Source organism: Galeopterus variegatus, unplaced genomic scaffold (genome assembly GCF_000696425.1).
Source record: "Galeopterus variegatus unplaced genomic scaffold, G_variegatus-3.0.2 Scaffold673, whole genome shotgun sequence".
NCBI lineage: Eukaryota > Metazoa > Chordata > Mammalia > Dermoptera > Cynocephalidae > Galeopterus > Galeopterus variegatus.
The window spans coordinates 95,064-107,729 of NW_007726784.1; the positions used below are offsets into that span (position 1 = coordinate 95,064).

Genomic DNA, 12,666 nt, shown 5'->3' on the forward strand with positions numbered 1-12,666 from the left:
AATCCCGTTGCCGGTCCCCGGTCCGGTACGGGGGCAACACTGAGGGTTGCAATCCGTTGCCGGGTCACGAAAAAAGACAAAAAGACAAAATAATAATAATAATAATAATAATTAAAATAGCTACATGTGGCCAGTGGCTACCATATTGGACAGAGACAAAAAAATAATAATAATAATAATAATTAAAATAGCTACATGTGGCCAGTGGCTACCATATTGGACAGTGTGGTTGTAGAGGGTGAGGGGGCCACATTGCTCTCTGTCCCTTTAGTTCCCTGCGCCTGAGGGACTCAACTCTCCTCCCTTCCAGAGTCCAGAGAGGAAGAGAGAGAGAAAGCAATGGACAGATGGACAGAGGCTCCTCGGCTGTCCCTGTGTCTTCATCTTAGGGTGGAGGGTAATTTGTTTTTTTGCCCTTCTGGCTCCATCCAGTTTGTCACCAAGGCAACTGGATTAATATCATGAAGTTGGCGACGACAGATTCTCTAAATACAAACCCACGAGCTCCTCACAATAGGCTCCCCACGCCCCCAGCAGGGAACACCTCCTGTGTCACCCCAAGTCCCCACCCCAGAGCTGACCTGCCAGGAAGCAGGGGATGCGCACGGAGCGGTTGGTGAGGAGACAGGGGTCGTCGTGCAGGTTGTCGAAGGGCAGCAGGGCCCGGCCCTTGTCTCGGAAGCGGGTGTTGACAGCCAGCAGCCCCAGCTGGTTGGTCCTGTTGCGCAGCCTCATGGCCAAGGGGTCCTCGCTGCCGTACACCATGCTGGCGTCCACGAAGGCTGTGAGCGCGTTGATCTGGTTGCGGATGGTGGTGTTGCTCCCGGTGCAGGCCGGGCAGGAGCGGAAGAAGGGGATGCAGTCGCGTCGGTTCTTGATGCGGGGGTCGTTGGGTGGGATCTGCGGCACAGAGAGCGGCTAGACCGGCCCGCCTAGGGCAGGGCTCGGGCCCCCTCACCCGCGGCGAGGCCTCTTAAGGCTCCAGCGGGATCGCTGCCCGGGGTTGCACAGCAGAGACCACTGAGACTCAGGGTCAAGGACCAGACCACGGAACTGGGAACGCGAGGAGCCCCCGGGGTGGGCACGGCCGGTCCTCTGACGCCTCCTGCTAAGCCTTCTCGCTCTCGCTCCGCCTCTCACCCTGGCCTGTCCTTCTCCTGTCCCTCCTCGGCCTCTCTCAGAATCCCTCCCTCCAGCCTCCCTGCTCCGCACGTGCCTCCACCAGCCAGCGCGCCCGGGCCCTGCTGCCACCGCACAGCCCAGACCCCGCCTGCCCAGGCCCTCTCCGTGGGGAGGGGACAGGTCTGAGCACGGGGAGCCTGCACCCGGGGGGTTGAGGGACATTGGGAAGGTCCTCGCCCCAGAACTCTCTCCCAGCCTAATAAAGAGCCTGTGATTCCACCCACAGGAGTCCCGTCAGCCGGGGGATCATATTGCTCTGTCCCTTGGCCTGGCAGTAAACGACAGGATGCCCAGGCTGGCCGCTGCCGAGAGGCTGCTCTGGGCAGGGAGAAGGTCAGAGCCGGGGACGGGCATTGACTCTGAACACCAGGGAGGCAGGGCCAGCCTGACTCGGGGGCTGGGGGAGGACAGCCGGGCCGGGAGGGAGGTGGCCTCTCCCGGGAAGACGGGAGCACCTTGAGCGGGAAGCAGGGCGGCTGCTGCAGGCAGCTGGTCTCGCAGTTTAGGCCGGTGAGGAAGGAGACCCTGGCGGCGGGCTCGGGGGTGAAGTCGAGGTCGTGGTCGATCAGCTGTCCCCACTGCATGAACAGGAGCGAGCGCTGCCGGTCCGGGGTCAGCTGCTTCGTGGGGAAGCGCACGATCTCGTTGGAGACCGCGCGAGCCTGCGGGACACGGGACGTGGGACACGGGCAGTCAGGGGGCGACTCGGTCCCCGCGCGCGTTGGGCCCGCCCTGCGCCCTGCGCCCGCCGCGCTCACCAGGGGCACCGGGAAGCCGCCGCGCTTGACGCCGGGCGTCCAGCCGTAGGGCAGCGAGAAGCCGTCCTCGTACTCGGCTGGCAGCCATCGAGCAAAGGCGCGGTTGGAGGCCCCCAGCGTGGGGCTGCGTCTGCGGGGGAGGACACGGCGCTGACACCAGGTGGCGCTGCGGGCCGGACCTGGGACCCGGGATGCCTCCCTGAGCCCCCCGCCTGGGGGCCGCACCCAGCCTGCCACACCTGTTGTTGCAGTGCCCGGTGATGGTGCGATACTTGTCCTTCTCCGGGCACGTCACCCCCACGTCCTGGTAGGCGCAGCCACTTGACTTGGACAGCAGATCCAGCTGGGCGAGCGTCAGCACATCTGCCAGGGGGGAAAGGAGGTGCGGGCGCTGAGCTCCCCATTTCCTTTCCTAGGCAATCTGAGGCTGAGGAGCCCTGGAGACCCTAGGGAGGGGCCCGGTCTGAGGAATAGAGGGGATGCTAAGATGCCCCTGAGACTCCTTGGAGGGATGAGTTGGGGGATCACTGGGAGATGGCTGGGGTCACTAGGAGGCGTCACTAGTGGAGCAGGGGCCTGGGCTGGAGGGGCAACAGTACCAGTGACATTGAAGGGCCCCGGCCGCAGGGGCCGCAACTTCTGCTGCAGCAGGTCTAGGGCCACATGCAGATAGTCAGCGGCCCTCACAGCTGTCCTGGTGGCTGCCACCGGCTGCTTGAAGTAGGACAGGAGTTCCATGGGGCTGGCCGAGCCACTGCGAAGCCGCTGCTTGATGCTGCTTGGAGAAGGGAGAGATGAGGGCCAGAGAAGGGGTGCAGAGACACTCGGCAGAGCCCCAGCCCGGGGGATTGAAACACAGGACAATGCAGATTTCTTTTTATAAAAAGGATATGGATTTTGGTGTCCAGAAAGAGGCAAGGCCATGTGAGGGATGGCTTTGAAGATGTTCTCACACCCAGAGACAAAAGAACAGACAGATGAGGGCTCAGTTCCCTGCCCTGGGTCCCCCTTCCCTACCTACAAACTCCCTGCTGCCTGCTCCTTCTCAAAAAGGCCTGGGGCAGCCTTGCCCAGAGCTGGGCACTGCCCGGCATCCCCACCTTTCCCGCCGCTCCTTGTAGGCCTTGTCCACGAGCCGCTTAGCTTCCTCCATGCAGGTCAGCACCACCGAGGTCTCCACCTCCCCCACGACAGCTGCTCAGAGCAGGGTTCACAAAGTCGGGAATGGGCCCAAAGTCCCCCATCAGGCCCCAGAGCCAGGGAGGCACGCACTGAGAAAAGGAGTCCCTGGGACTTGGAACCCTCCCCAAACAGCACCTCTTCCCTTCTCTCTGAACTGTTACCTGGAGCGGCACCCTCAGAGGGCTGGGACACGGCCAGAATGGCCAGGAGCCCTGTTAGGGCCAGGAGCAGCATCCTCTCTGCAATGAGACCCACAGCCCAGCAAGTGCCCTGAGCCCACAGTGCATGTGGGAGAAGAGAGCCCCACCATCCCTCTCCTCCTAGGCCCCTCACTCATACCCAGCCACCTGAATGGGCCCTGCCTGTGGATGAAGCCAGGCCTCCTTGAAGGAGGCGTCCATAGTCTCCCACCCCCTTGCCAGCTGCAGCCACCCAGCCCCCAAGAACCCTGCCCCCACAGCCCACCTGACACTGGCAACCCCTCTTAGCTGAATCTGGGCTTTTATGTCCTCTAAGCTGGGGGCGGGGCATGGCAGAGGGAGGCCTGTCCCAGAGACTATCTCTCCTCCCCCACTGGGGCTAGGGGTGCAAATAGAGGGGCCCCTGAAATGGGGCAGAGGTCAGAAAAGGAGGGACCAGATTGTCCCCAGCCTTTGAACTTAGCACTTCCACCCTAGGGTTTCTCAGCTCCCCATTGTGTGCCTAGACCAGTGCTATCCCCAGGGGTAGACAACTAACCCCTCCAAAATTCTGGTTAAACTGAGTATCCAAGGGGCTGGCCCGTGGCTCACTTGGGAGAGTGTGGTGTTGATAACACAAGGCCATGGGTTCAGATCCCTATATAGGGATGGCCAGTTAAATCACTTGGGAGAGCGTGGTGCTGACAACACCAAGTCAAGAGTTAAGATCCCCTTACCTGTCATCTTTAAAAAAAAAAAAAAGCAAAACTGAGTATCCAAAGTTCCCTTGAAAGGAGCTAAAATTAGAAACCAACAGCCTGAGGAATTATGGAAAGTAGAGTGGCTCCAGGGGAGAAGGGAGGGTGAAGGGGAGACCTGGAATGTTGAGGAGCCGACCAGCCTTAGGGGGCCATCCCCCACCCCAACAGCAACCTGGCCCCTGCGGCCAACCCTGGTGGGCAGCCCACAGTTCTTGGTGGGGCTAAGGGGACAGGAAATCTGGCTGGAGACCGTTTGGCTCCACAGGAAGGAGGACCCTGGGGGCTATGTGCTCAGGACCAAGGTAACTTCCTCTATCTCCCCCACCTCCCCTTTCTTCTTGGCTTATGGTAGGGGGCTGTCTCCAGCACTCCCTACCATCTGCTCCTGGATTTCAGGAACCAGGAGAGAACAGAGCTGGTTGCGGTTAGTGATCAGTTGGGTGACACAGCCCAGGGCCTCTCTAGGACAAGATCAGTGCATGGAAGGATTTAGGTTAATGACTCAGGATCACTCTGAAATAGAAAAGGGGGAAGTTGCTTCCTTGAGAAAGGCTGGTAAAGGGACTGCCATTCTCAGGCAGAAAAATACCTATGACTTATGACTGTGTTTGTCCACCTTCCTGGGCCCTGGGTCCACCTCCCTGGGCTGAGCATGTGCCAACCATGGCTCCCATGTCCTATTTTGGTCTAGCCACATCTTCTACCTTCCACCACCTTCCTGCCACTCACTCTTGTCTTCTATGCCCAGACCACATATTGGCCAAGGAACAAGGGACAGCAACACATCCAGAACAGCTTCCCAGTGTGCCCAGAGATCCTGTCACCTGCTGGGAAGCATAGCCCATGGGCCCACGAGAGAGGAGGTAATTGTTCCAGCCTTGCTCTGCCAGTGACTAGCTATGCGTGAACTTGGTCATGTAACTCTTTGTGATTCAGGTTCTAGAATTTTATAGGCTTTTGGAAATACTTTTTTAATCCTATAAGTAATATGTTTTCATTGATGAGAAGTTACAGAACACAAATAAGCAAAAATAAAAATAAATTGAAACTACTTCAATTTGAAATTATGAGTAATTTTTTTTTCAATTTGAGATTGTGAGTGATTTTAACAACGTGAGATTGTGGGTAATTATTTTTCTCCCAACGTTTGTAATTGTTTTTCCCATAAGTAAGCACTAAGAAGGAAAGTATATCCCCGTAATCCAACCACTCACAAATACCCCATTTAACAATTTGATATCCTATGTGTAGATATAATATGTATTTTTAAACAGTGATGAGAACAACTTTAAATATTGTTTTAGAACTTCCTGTCAAGATGGCAGAATAGACAGTCCCCAGCATCACTCTCTCCCAGAAATCAACCAATTTACAATTATTAAAAAGCAACGACTGCCAAGCTGGGACCACTAGAGCTCAGGTGAAGAGGAGGAGAGACCTACAGAGTTCATGAAGGTGGGAGAAGCCACAATGAGAGAAAGAAAGGACCACTCTGACCCTTTCGAGCCCCAACCACTTCAAGGCTGGCCCTGGTAAGCACACAGAACAAGAGCTGGCAAAAGCTGCAGCTGTGCCATTCATATGAAGTTGCTTGAAGACTGCAGGGGAGGAGCGGGCCTTGGTGGCCCCCAGGCCAGCTAGGCTACTAACAGGATTCCTGTGGACGCACATAGGAGCGAGGGGCCACAGACAACTGAAAAAAGGAGGCTGCCAGTGAGTCATCACAGGGGACTGGAGCATGGCTCGCCCCATGGGAAGTGCTTGGAGTGCAGGCAGTGGAGAAGACAGGCCACCAGGGGAATATTGGGGCACAGCATGGACAGCTGATCTACCTCTCAATCAGCACAGGACCACTCAGTGGAGACTGGTCAGGAATATAGAACTGCAGGGAGTGCAGTTTGCTGAAAAGGCTCAGGCTGAGACCAGAGTTTCCACACAACCCAGACGTACCAGACCTCACAAAACCCGGAAGTGATTACAAGGTCAACAATTAAAACTCGAGCTGCACAAAAAGCCTTCCCCAGGGAATCAGCAGCAAAGCAGCAATTTATCTCAACCACACAGCTCAAGTGCCGATTCCCACAGGAAGTTCCCCCATTATAGAAGCAAGCAAAGGACAACAAATTAGTTCCAGTGCAGAGCTGAAGTGGTGGGAACAGCAAATAATCCTACACAGAACTGAAAAAACTAAAATATCCACAGATGAGACAAAGTTCTGATATTAACCAGGGAAGGTCTAACACCACCAAAGAACACATATAAAACCTACGAGGACCAGAAGCCCCCCAGGCTCCCAAGCCAGGGTAGGGGTAGGGTGAGGGCCTCAGCCATACCACCCCAACATCTGCATCCAGCCCAACAACCACCACCAATCCACCACTGGAAGCGCCCAGGGCTCCCGGACAGAATGAGAGCGGTACACAGGCTTCAACCACACCCCCATCCTTCCTCCTCCTCCCATCCTATCTCCTCCTTTTTCCTGTCTCACCCTTCCCCCAACTGCTCCACAACAATATCTTAGAATGTAAAAAAGTAATAATACTAGTAAATAAATAATTTTTTTAAAGTTTACCCAAAAAAAGATTAAATAAATAAATAAATAAATAAATATTGTTTTACAACCTACTTTTAGTACTTAATGATTTTAGCCTGGAAACCTGTGTCACTAAATATAGATGTACTTTATTTTTAGATCTGTATAATATTTTGTGTGAATATTTTGTGTGATTTATTAATCAATCCTCTCTTGTTAGATTCTTGGGTTGTTTCTGATTTTCATTATTATAACAGTACTAGGATGAATATCCATGGAGTTAAATTTCTAGTCACATCTTCAATTGCTTCCTTAAGTCTTAGTAGTTGTGGGGAAAATAGGATAATTTAGTCAGGCGCCCTTGGCTCAGGTCTGGTTGGGATGGAACAGCATATTCTTAATTCTTTGTAAACAAGTTGTATGGGTGGAGTTAGTGTGCATGTGTGCCAATCTATCTTTTTAGTTTTGTTGCTATTGTGTGTTCTTCAGTTTGTGAAGCAGCGCTGGCTGGCAGAGAGCTTGTGTGTAAAAACAGAGCATATTTACTCTGCTGGCAGCTGCTCAGTTTTTCTTTGGATTTGGCCGGTAGCTGGTGAGTTTCTGAGTTTCTCCTTTGGACTTTTAAGTCTGAGGTGTGTGTGCTTAAATAAAGACTATTCCTACTTCAGCCAAGGCTCCAAGGACCGTTTTGTCCAGTTACCGAGCTCGTAGACCTGCATATGAAGGGTTCGTGAATGGGCTCTAGGGGTCTGTGAGCTCCAGACCCAGCCCTAGCTCTACAGTAGTAAAATTGCTGCATGTTTGGGTGTGCACGTTTTTAAGGCTTTTTAATATTTATTGTCATATGGCCTTGTGAAGATCGTGCCTCCTCCTCCCATCAGCAGTGCATGAGAGCACCCGTTCCCTGTCTCCCCCATCAACCTTAATGACTAGTGTCCTTTTACTCTGTTAAGGGAATCATCAAGACTCCAGAAAGAAGAGACATTTAATAATCTCCCCTTGTAGCAGAAATGAGAAAGAGGGAGCCCAGGGAAGGAAATGACTTTGTCAAGGATGACAGTGTGGCACGGTTCAGAATAATCTCCATGTCAGGTCTCCTGACTCCAAACCAGTGCTCTTAACCCAGTAGCCTCTGCACACTTATTCCCAACTCAATCATTTCCTCAGCAAGTATTTATTGAGCCATTTCCAGGTGCTGTGCTGGGCACTGGGCATCCTCAAGGAGCTCACAGGGAGTATCAGAAAGGTCAACAAATGGCACCCCAAGAACCTGTGCATGGTCCTTAGGGAGCATGAAAGAGCAGCACTTGGATCAACTGGGGGGACCAAGGAAGGCTTTCTTGAGAAGTTGACACTCGAGGCTGTCTTGAAGAATGTCTCAAAGTTGACCAGGTGGACACAGGGATGGAAGAGCATTCCAGGCCCCAGAATGGCACAGCAAAGGCCTTGGCAGAGTGGGCTTCACTCAGACAGTTCCAACATGAGGCCGGGGTGGGGCAGGATGAGGCTGGTGAGGCAGGCAGAGGCCCGCTGCCTAGTGAGAAGTTCTTGTCCTGAAACCCCAGGGAGCCACAAAGGTGTGAAGTGGGGGAGTGCACACTCAGAACTACATTTTAGAAACCTGGCTGCGGCAGCTGTGGGCAGGGGTGGGGGGCAGGCCCACCTGCTTGGAATTCACACAGGCAGCAACAAGGCAATGAATGTTTGAGAAGCTAAAACCTTTTCAAAGAATGACGTTAAAATGCACTTAGTTCTCTACCCACATGGAGGCGGGAGAATTCTCAAAATGTAGAATCCCCAAACCACCTGCCTTTGGCTCGGGGATGTGGCCCATAGTGTGTGTGGAGGAGCTGGAGATGCTCCGTGACTTTATGATATCTCCAACCAATTAATAATGACACAATGATAATGCTGCAAGGCCAGCAGCCTCCCCTGTCGGTACCTCTGTTGATCTCTCATCTAGGCCCTATTTGTCCGGCCCAGGTGTGTTTGTGGCTGAAGGGCTTCTTAGCATGCACAGTAACCAGAAGGAGAATACGGCTTCCAGAGGAAGTGTTCCAAACAAACCTTGTCCCTCCACTCCCCATCCTGGGGGTGGCCTCTGGAGATTGATCTCTCATCTAGGCCCTATTTGTCCGGCCCAGGTGTGTTTGTGGCTGAATTCTTCTTAGCATGCACAGTAACCAGAAGGAGAATACGGCTTCTAGAGGAAGTGTTCCAAACAAACCTTGTCCCTCCACTCCCCATCCTGGGGGTGGCCTCTGGAGGGCACTGCTGGAACTGCTTCATCTCAAAACTAGTCATTTGAGGGAGCACACACACACACACACACACACACACGCACACACACACACACACACACGCACACACACACACATGCTGCCTTCCCTTCTCCGCACTGAGCTTTCCCAAACATCCCCACCTGCTAGCAAAGCCCAACTGCCTGTGGGATAACGGGCCCTCTCCACTACTGCTTGCAAAACAGCTTCTTCTTTCTAAATGCTGTTTAGGAAAGAATTCAGTTGGGATTACAGCCAGATTTCCTCTGTGTGCGTGTGTGTGTGTGTGTGCGCGCGCGCATGCATCTGTGTGGTTGGAGGCAGAAGGTGCTGAAAGCTGGGGACAGGGCAGTGAGTCCTTAGACATGCCAACTGCACCCAGTTCACAGATCTTGTTTTCTTTCTGTTTAAATTTTTTTTAGTTAATTTTGATTCTAGAGGTAATGCCTGGATATATTTTGAAAATATATATATTTTGAAAATGACAGATCAGGTGATAGCTCCCCTTGGATTAGGTTATCACATCATCCCAGCTCCAGCCCCTTCCTCCACTCTTAAGAGTGTTTGTCCTTCCAAACCTTTTACTTTACATTGACTCACATATACAGACCTGTAGGAAATATTCTTTCTCCTTTTTTCCATTCTGTGATCTTTTCTCTGTTGCTGGAAGTTGACATTTTTCCATTTTTTAAATATTAAAAACAGTGCAGAAAGGGGCCTCCTGTACATACACACGAGTATGCTCCACAGTAAAGACTGAGAGCTGGGCCACGGGTTTCATGCATTTAAAATTTTTAATAGATAGATAATGCCAAAGTGTCCTCCAAACTGTAAAAATCTCACAGGCAAAGAATGGAAGCACATTATTGGTTCAGCTTTTATTTCTTCGATTGATAGTGAGGTTTAGCATCTTCTATTGGTCCATTTTCATATTGGATTGTCACTCTTTTTATTGGGTGGTATGGCTGATAATTTGGCTACTTATGAATTCAAGTTCAATTTTCTTTCACTTCAGCACTTGGGAGGAATTATTGCGTTATCTTTATCCACCTAGTATTGCTGGTAAGTTCTCTTACAAGTAGACTTGCACTTCCTGAAATACAGATATTAACCTCTATTTCAGGCAAAGCAGAATTAACATGGGCTGTAGGATCCACCAGGCAAATCTGACGGTGATGCCACAGAAGTGACAGTGAATTTGTGGGAGAGCAGAAAATAATAAGAGCTGTGGGAAACCCTAGGGAGACAGAGGAGACTGGGAGCTAGCGTGGGGAACACAGGCTAAGAGGGGAGGTAGGCAGGGCCGGGTGCCTCTGCAGGGGATGGGTTAGGGAGAGCTTTCTAGTCGTGCCCTCTCCTCTGTACCACATCGCCCTTATCAGATCAGTGCCTATCCTGTAGCAACTGCGAGGCAGGAAACAGCACTTTTGGGGGAGGGAATGTTACCCAGCAGTGCTGGACCCTGGCCAGGTTAGGGAGTGGAAACTACAGGTCCACTCCTCTGCCCTGAGGACTAGAGTATTATGACCTCAGGGGAAGTTCTTGCCTGGGCAGAGATATAGGAGACTGCCTAATGGATAAGGACCCCATCTGAGGGTAGGAAGGAAACAGAGAGTGGATGAACCCAGACTGTAACACTCTGGGGCTTGAGTCCCCCACTAACCCTACCTCCTCCTTATCTTTGCTCCATGTACATTTCCAAACTCAACAAGAAGGGCACACCTGTCAGGACATGGGCTTTCCCCCCATTCCCTGGCCATGACCAAGTAGAATTTATCCCAGAAAAGTAAAGTGGTTTAATATTGAACTATCAATCAAAAAATTTGCCATAACTAAGAAAGAGAAGCCATATGATCTCTCATTAGATGCAGAAAGATCATTTGGAAAAATCCAACATCCATTACTGATATTTAAAAAAAAAAAAAAAAAAAAACCTCTCTGCAAACTAGGAATAGAGAGAACTTTCTCAAACCTGATAAAGGGTATCTACAAAAAAAGATATCACTAACATCATACTTAATGGTGAAAATCTGAATGCTTTCTCCCTAAGGTCAGGAACAAGGCAGGGGGTCTGCTCCAGCCATTTCTATTCCACATTGTAATGCAGGTTCTGTGCAGTGCAATGAGACAAGAAAAAGAAATTAAAGGTATCAGAATTTGAAAGGAAGAAGTAAACCTGTCTTTGTTTATATTCAATATGATCATATATGTAGAAAATTCTAAGGAATCTACAAGAATCTACTAGAACTAACAAGTGAGTTTAACAAGGTTGCAGTATACAAGGCCAAAATTCGAAAATCAGTTGTGTTTCTATATACTAGCAACAAACAATCAGAAATTGAAATAAAAATAACAATACCACTTATAATAACACCAAAAATATGAAATGCTTAGGGATAAATCTGACAACTGATGTGCGAGATTTATACTGAAAACTACAAAACTTTGCTAAGAGAAATTAAAGACCTAAATAAATGTAAGGGTATACTTTGTTCCTAGATCAGAAGACTCAATATTGTGAAAATGTCAATTCTTCCCAAAGTAAACTATAGTTTCTATGCAAGCACAGTCAGAATCCTAGTAGGGAGAAGTTCCAGTTCCAGGGAACATGGAATAAGCACACTCCACACTGTCTCTCAATGAATGCAGCTGCAAACCCTGCACTGAATGTGTGGAGCGACTATATGAAGACTCTGAAAGTAAATCAAAGCAAATAGATTGGGGGAGAAGAATATATTTGAACATATCTCCCAAGTAACAGTGAGTTTACTGTACTTTTTCCTCTGGTATCCCCTAACCTGAACCCACCGCAGCGCAAAACCCAAGGTGGGCATCTTTGGACACAGAGCATCGGTGGGGACAGAGGGAGCTTCAGGAGCCTCTAGTCCTGGCCTGAGGAGGAGGAAAGAGGTCTTCTAAAATTCGGAGAGTGCAGAAATCCCCCATTTTTCTCCTTTTCTTTTCTTTTCTCTTTTCTCCATTATCCCACACCCCAATTCCCAAGCCGTCTGGTGGCAGCAGCAGAAAAGAAGACCAGAAGGAGCCTAAAACTCTGAGGAAGGGAAACCCCCTTTCCAATCAGAGGAGCTGCACTCCCAGGAGGGTGAGCCTAACCCTGAATAGTTTTAATGTTTTGGGGAGGTTTTTTCCTCTCTCTTTCTTTTTGTCTTCCCTCTGCCTGGCCCTAGATGCAGGCATGATCACAGGAAGTGAATCACAGAACAGAATAAATAAATCCCAGCTTTTTAGGCCAGAAGACCAAGAATCTTTGGGAATCAGAATGTACCAGGGAGATGCCAGAGAAGGAGGAACTCAGAAAAGCAACCCTCTAAAGAACCTGTGCAACATGACCAAAAGGTCTAACATTTGTGTTATCAAGGTCCCAGAAAGACAGAAGAAAAAGTGTGGTGCAGAAAAATATGTGAATAAATAATGGTTGAAGATCTCCCAAATTTGGCAAAGACATAGACCTATAGAGTCAAGAGCTCAGCAAACCCTAAATAAGATAAACAGAAAGAAATCCACGCTCAACACATAATCAAACTGCTGAAAACTAAAGACAAAGAAAAAAATCTTACAAGCAACCAAAGAAAAATGATGCATTACTATAGAGGAACAATAACTTGCATGACTGTGGCTTTCTAATTAGAAGTTGTGAGACAGAAAGAAGTGGAGCAATGTCTTTAAAGTGCTGAAATGATGGGCCGGCCCGGTGGCGCACTGGATAGTGCGCCGCTTGGGAAGTGCGGCGGCGCTCCCGTCCGAGGGTTCGGATTCGAAGGACTAGACAGG

The 12,666-nt window shown here is 50.5% G+C and overlaps 1 protein-coding gene across 1 annotated transcript in view; it reads right to left on the reverse strand.

Moving 5' to 3' along the window:
• Positions 1–3,569, reverse strand: part of MPO (myeloperoxidase) — an 11,126-nt gene extending 7,557 nt beyond the window's left edge. Inside the window, exons 1-7 of the mRNA XM_008571257.1 lie at positions 3,284–3,569; positions 3,041–3,134; positions 2,540–2,715; positions 2,180–2,303; positions 1,941–2,070; positions 1,638–1,844; positions 582–900 (exon numbers count right to left, since the gene is read on the reverse strand). Of these exons, the coding sequence (XP_008569479.1) occupies positions 582–900; positions 1,638–1,844; positions 1,941–2,070; positions 2,180–2,303; positions 2,540–2,715; positions 3,041–3,134; positions 3,284–3,356 (1,123 nt within the window). The 5' untranslated portion in view covers positions 3,357–3,569. The remainder of the gene's footprint in view (positions 1–581; positions 901–1,637; positions 1,845–1,940; positions 2,071–2,179; positions 2,304–2,539; positions 2,716–3,040; positions 3,135–3,283) is intronic.
• Between the last annotated feature and the right edge of the window lie 9,097 nt (positions 3,570–12,666).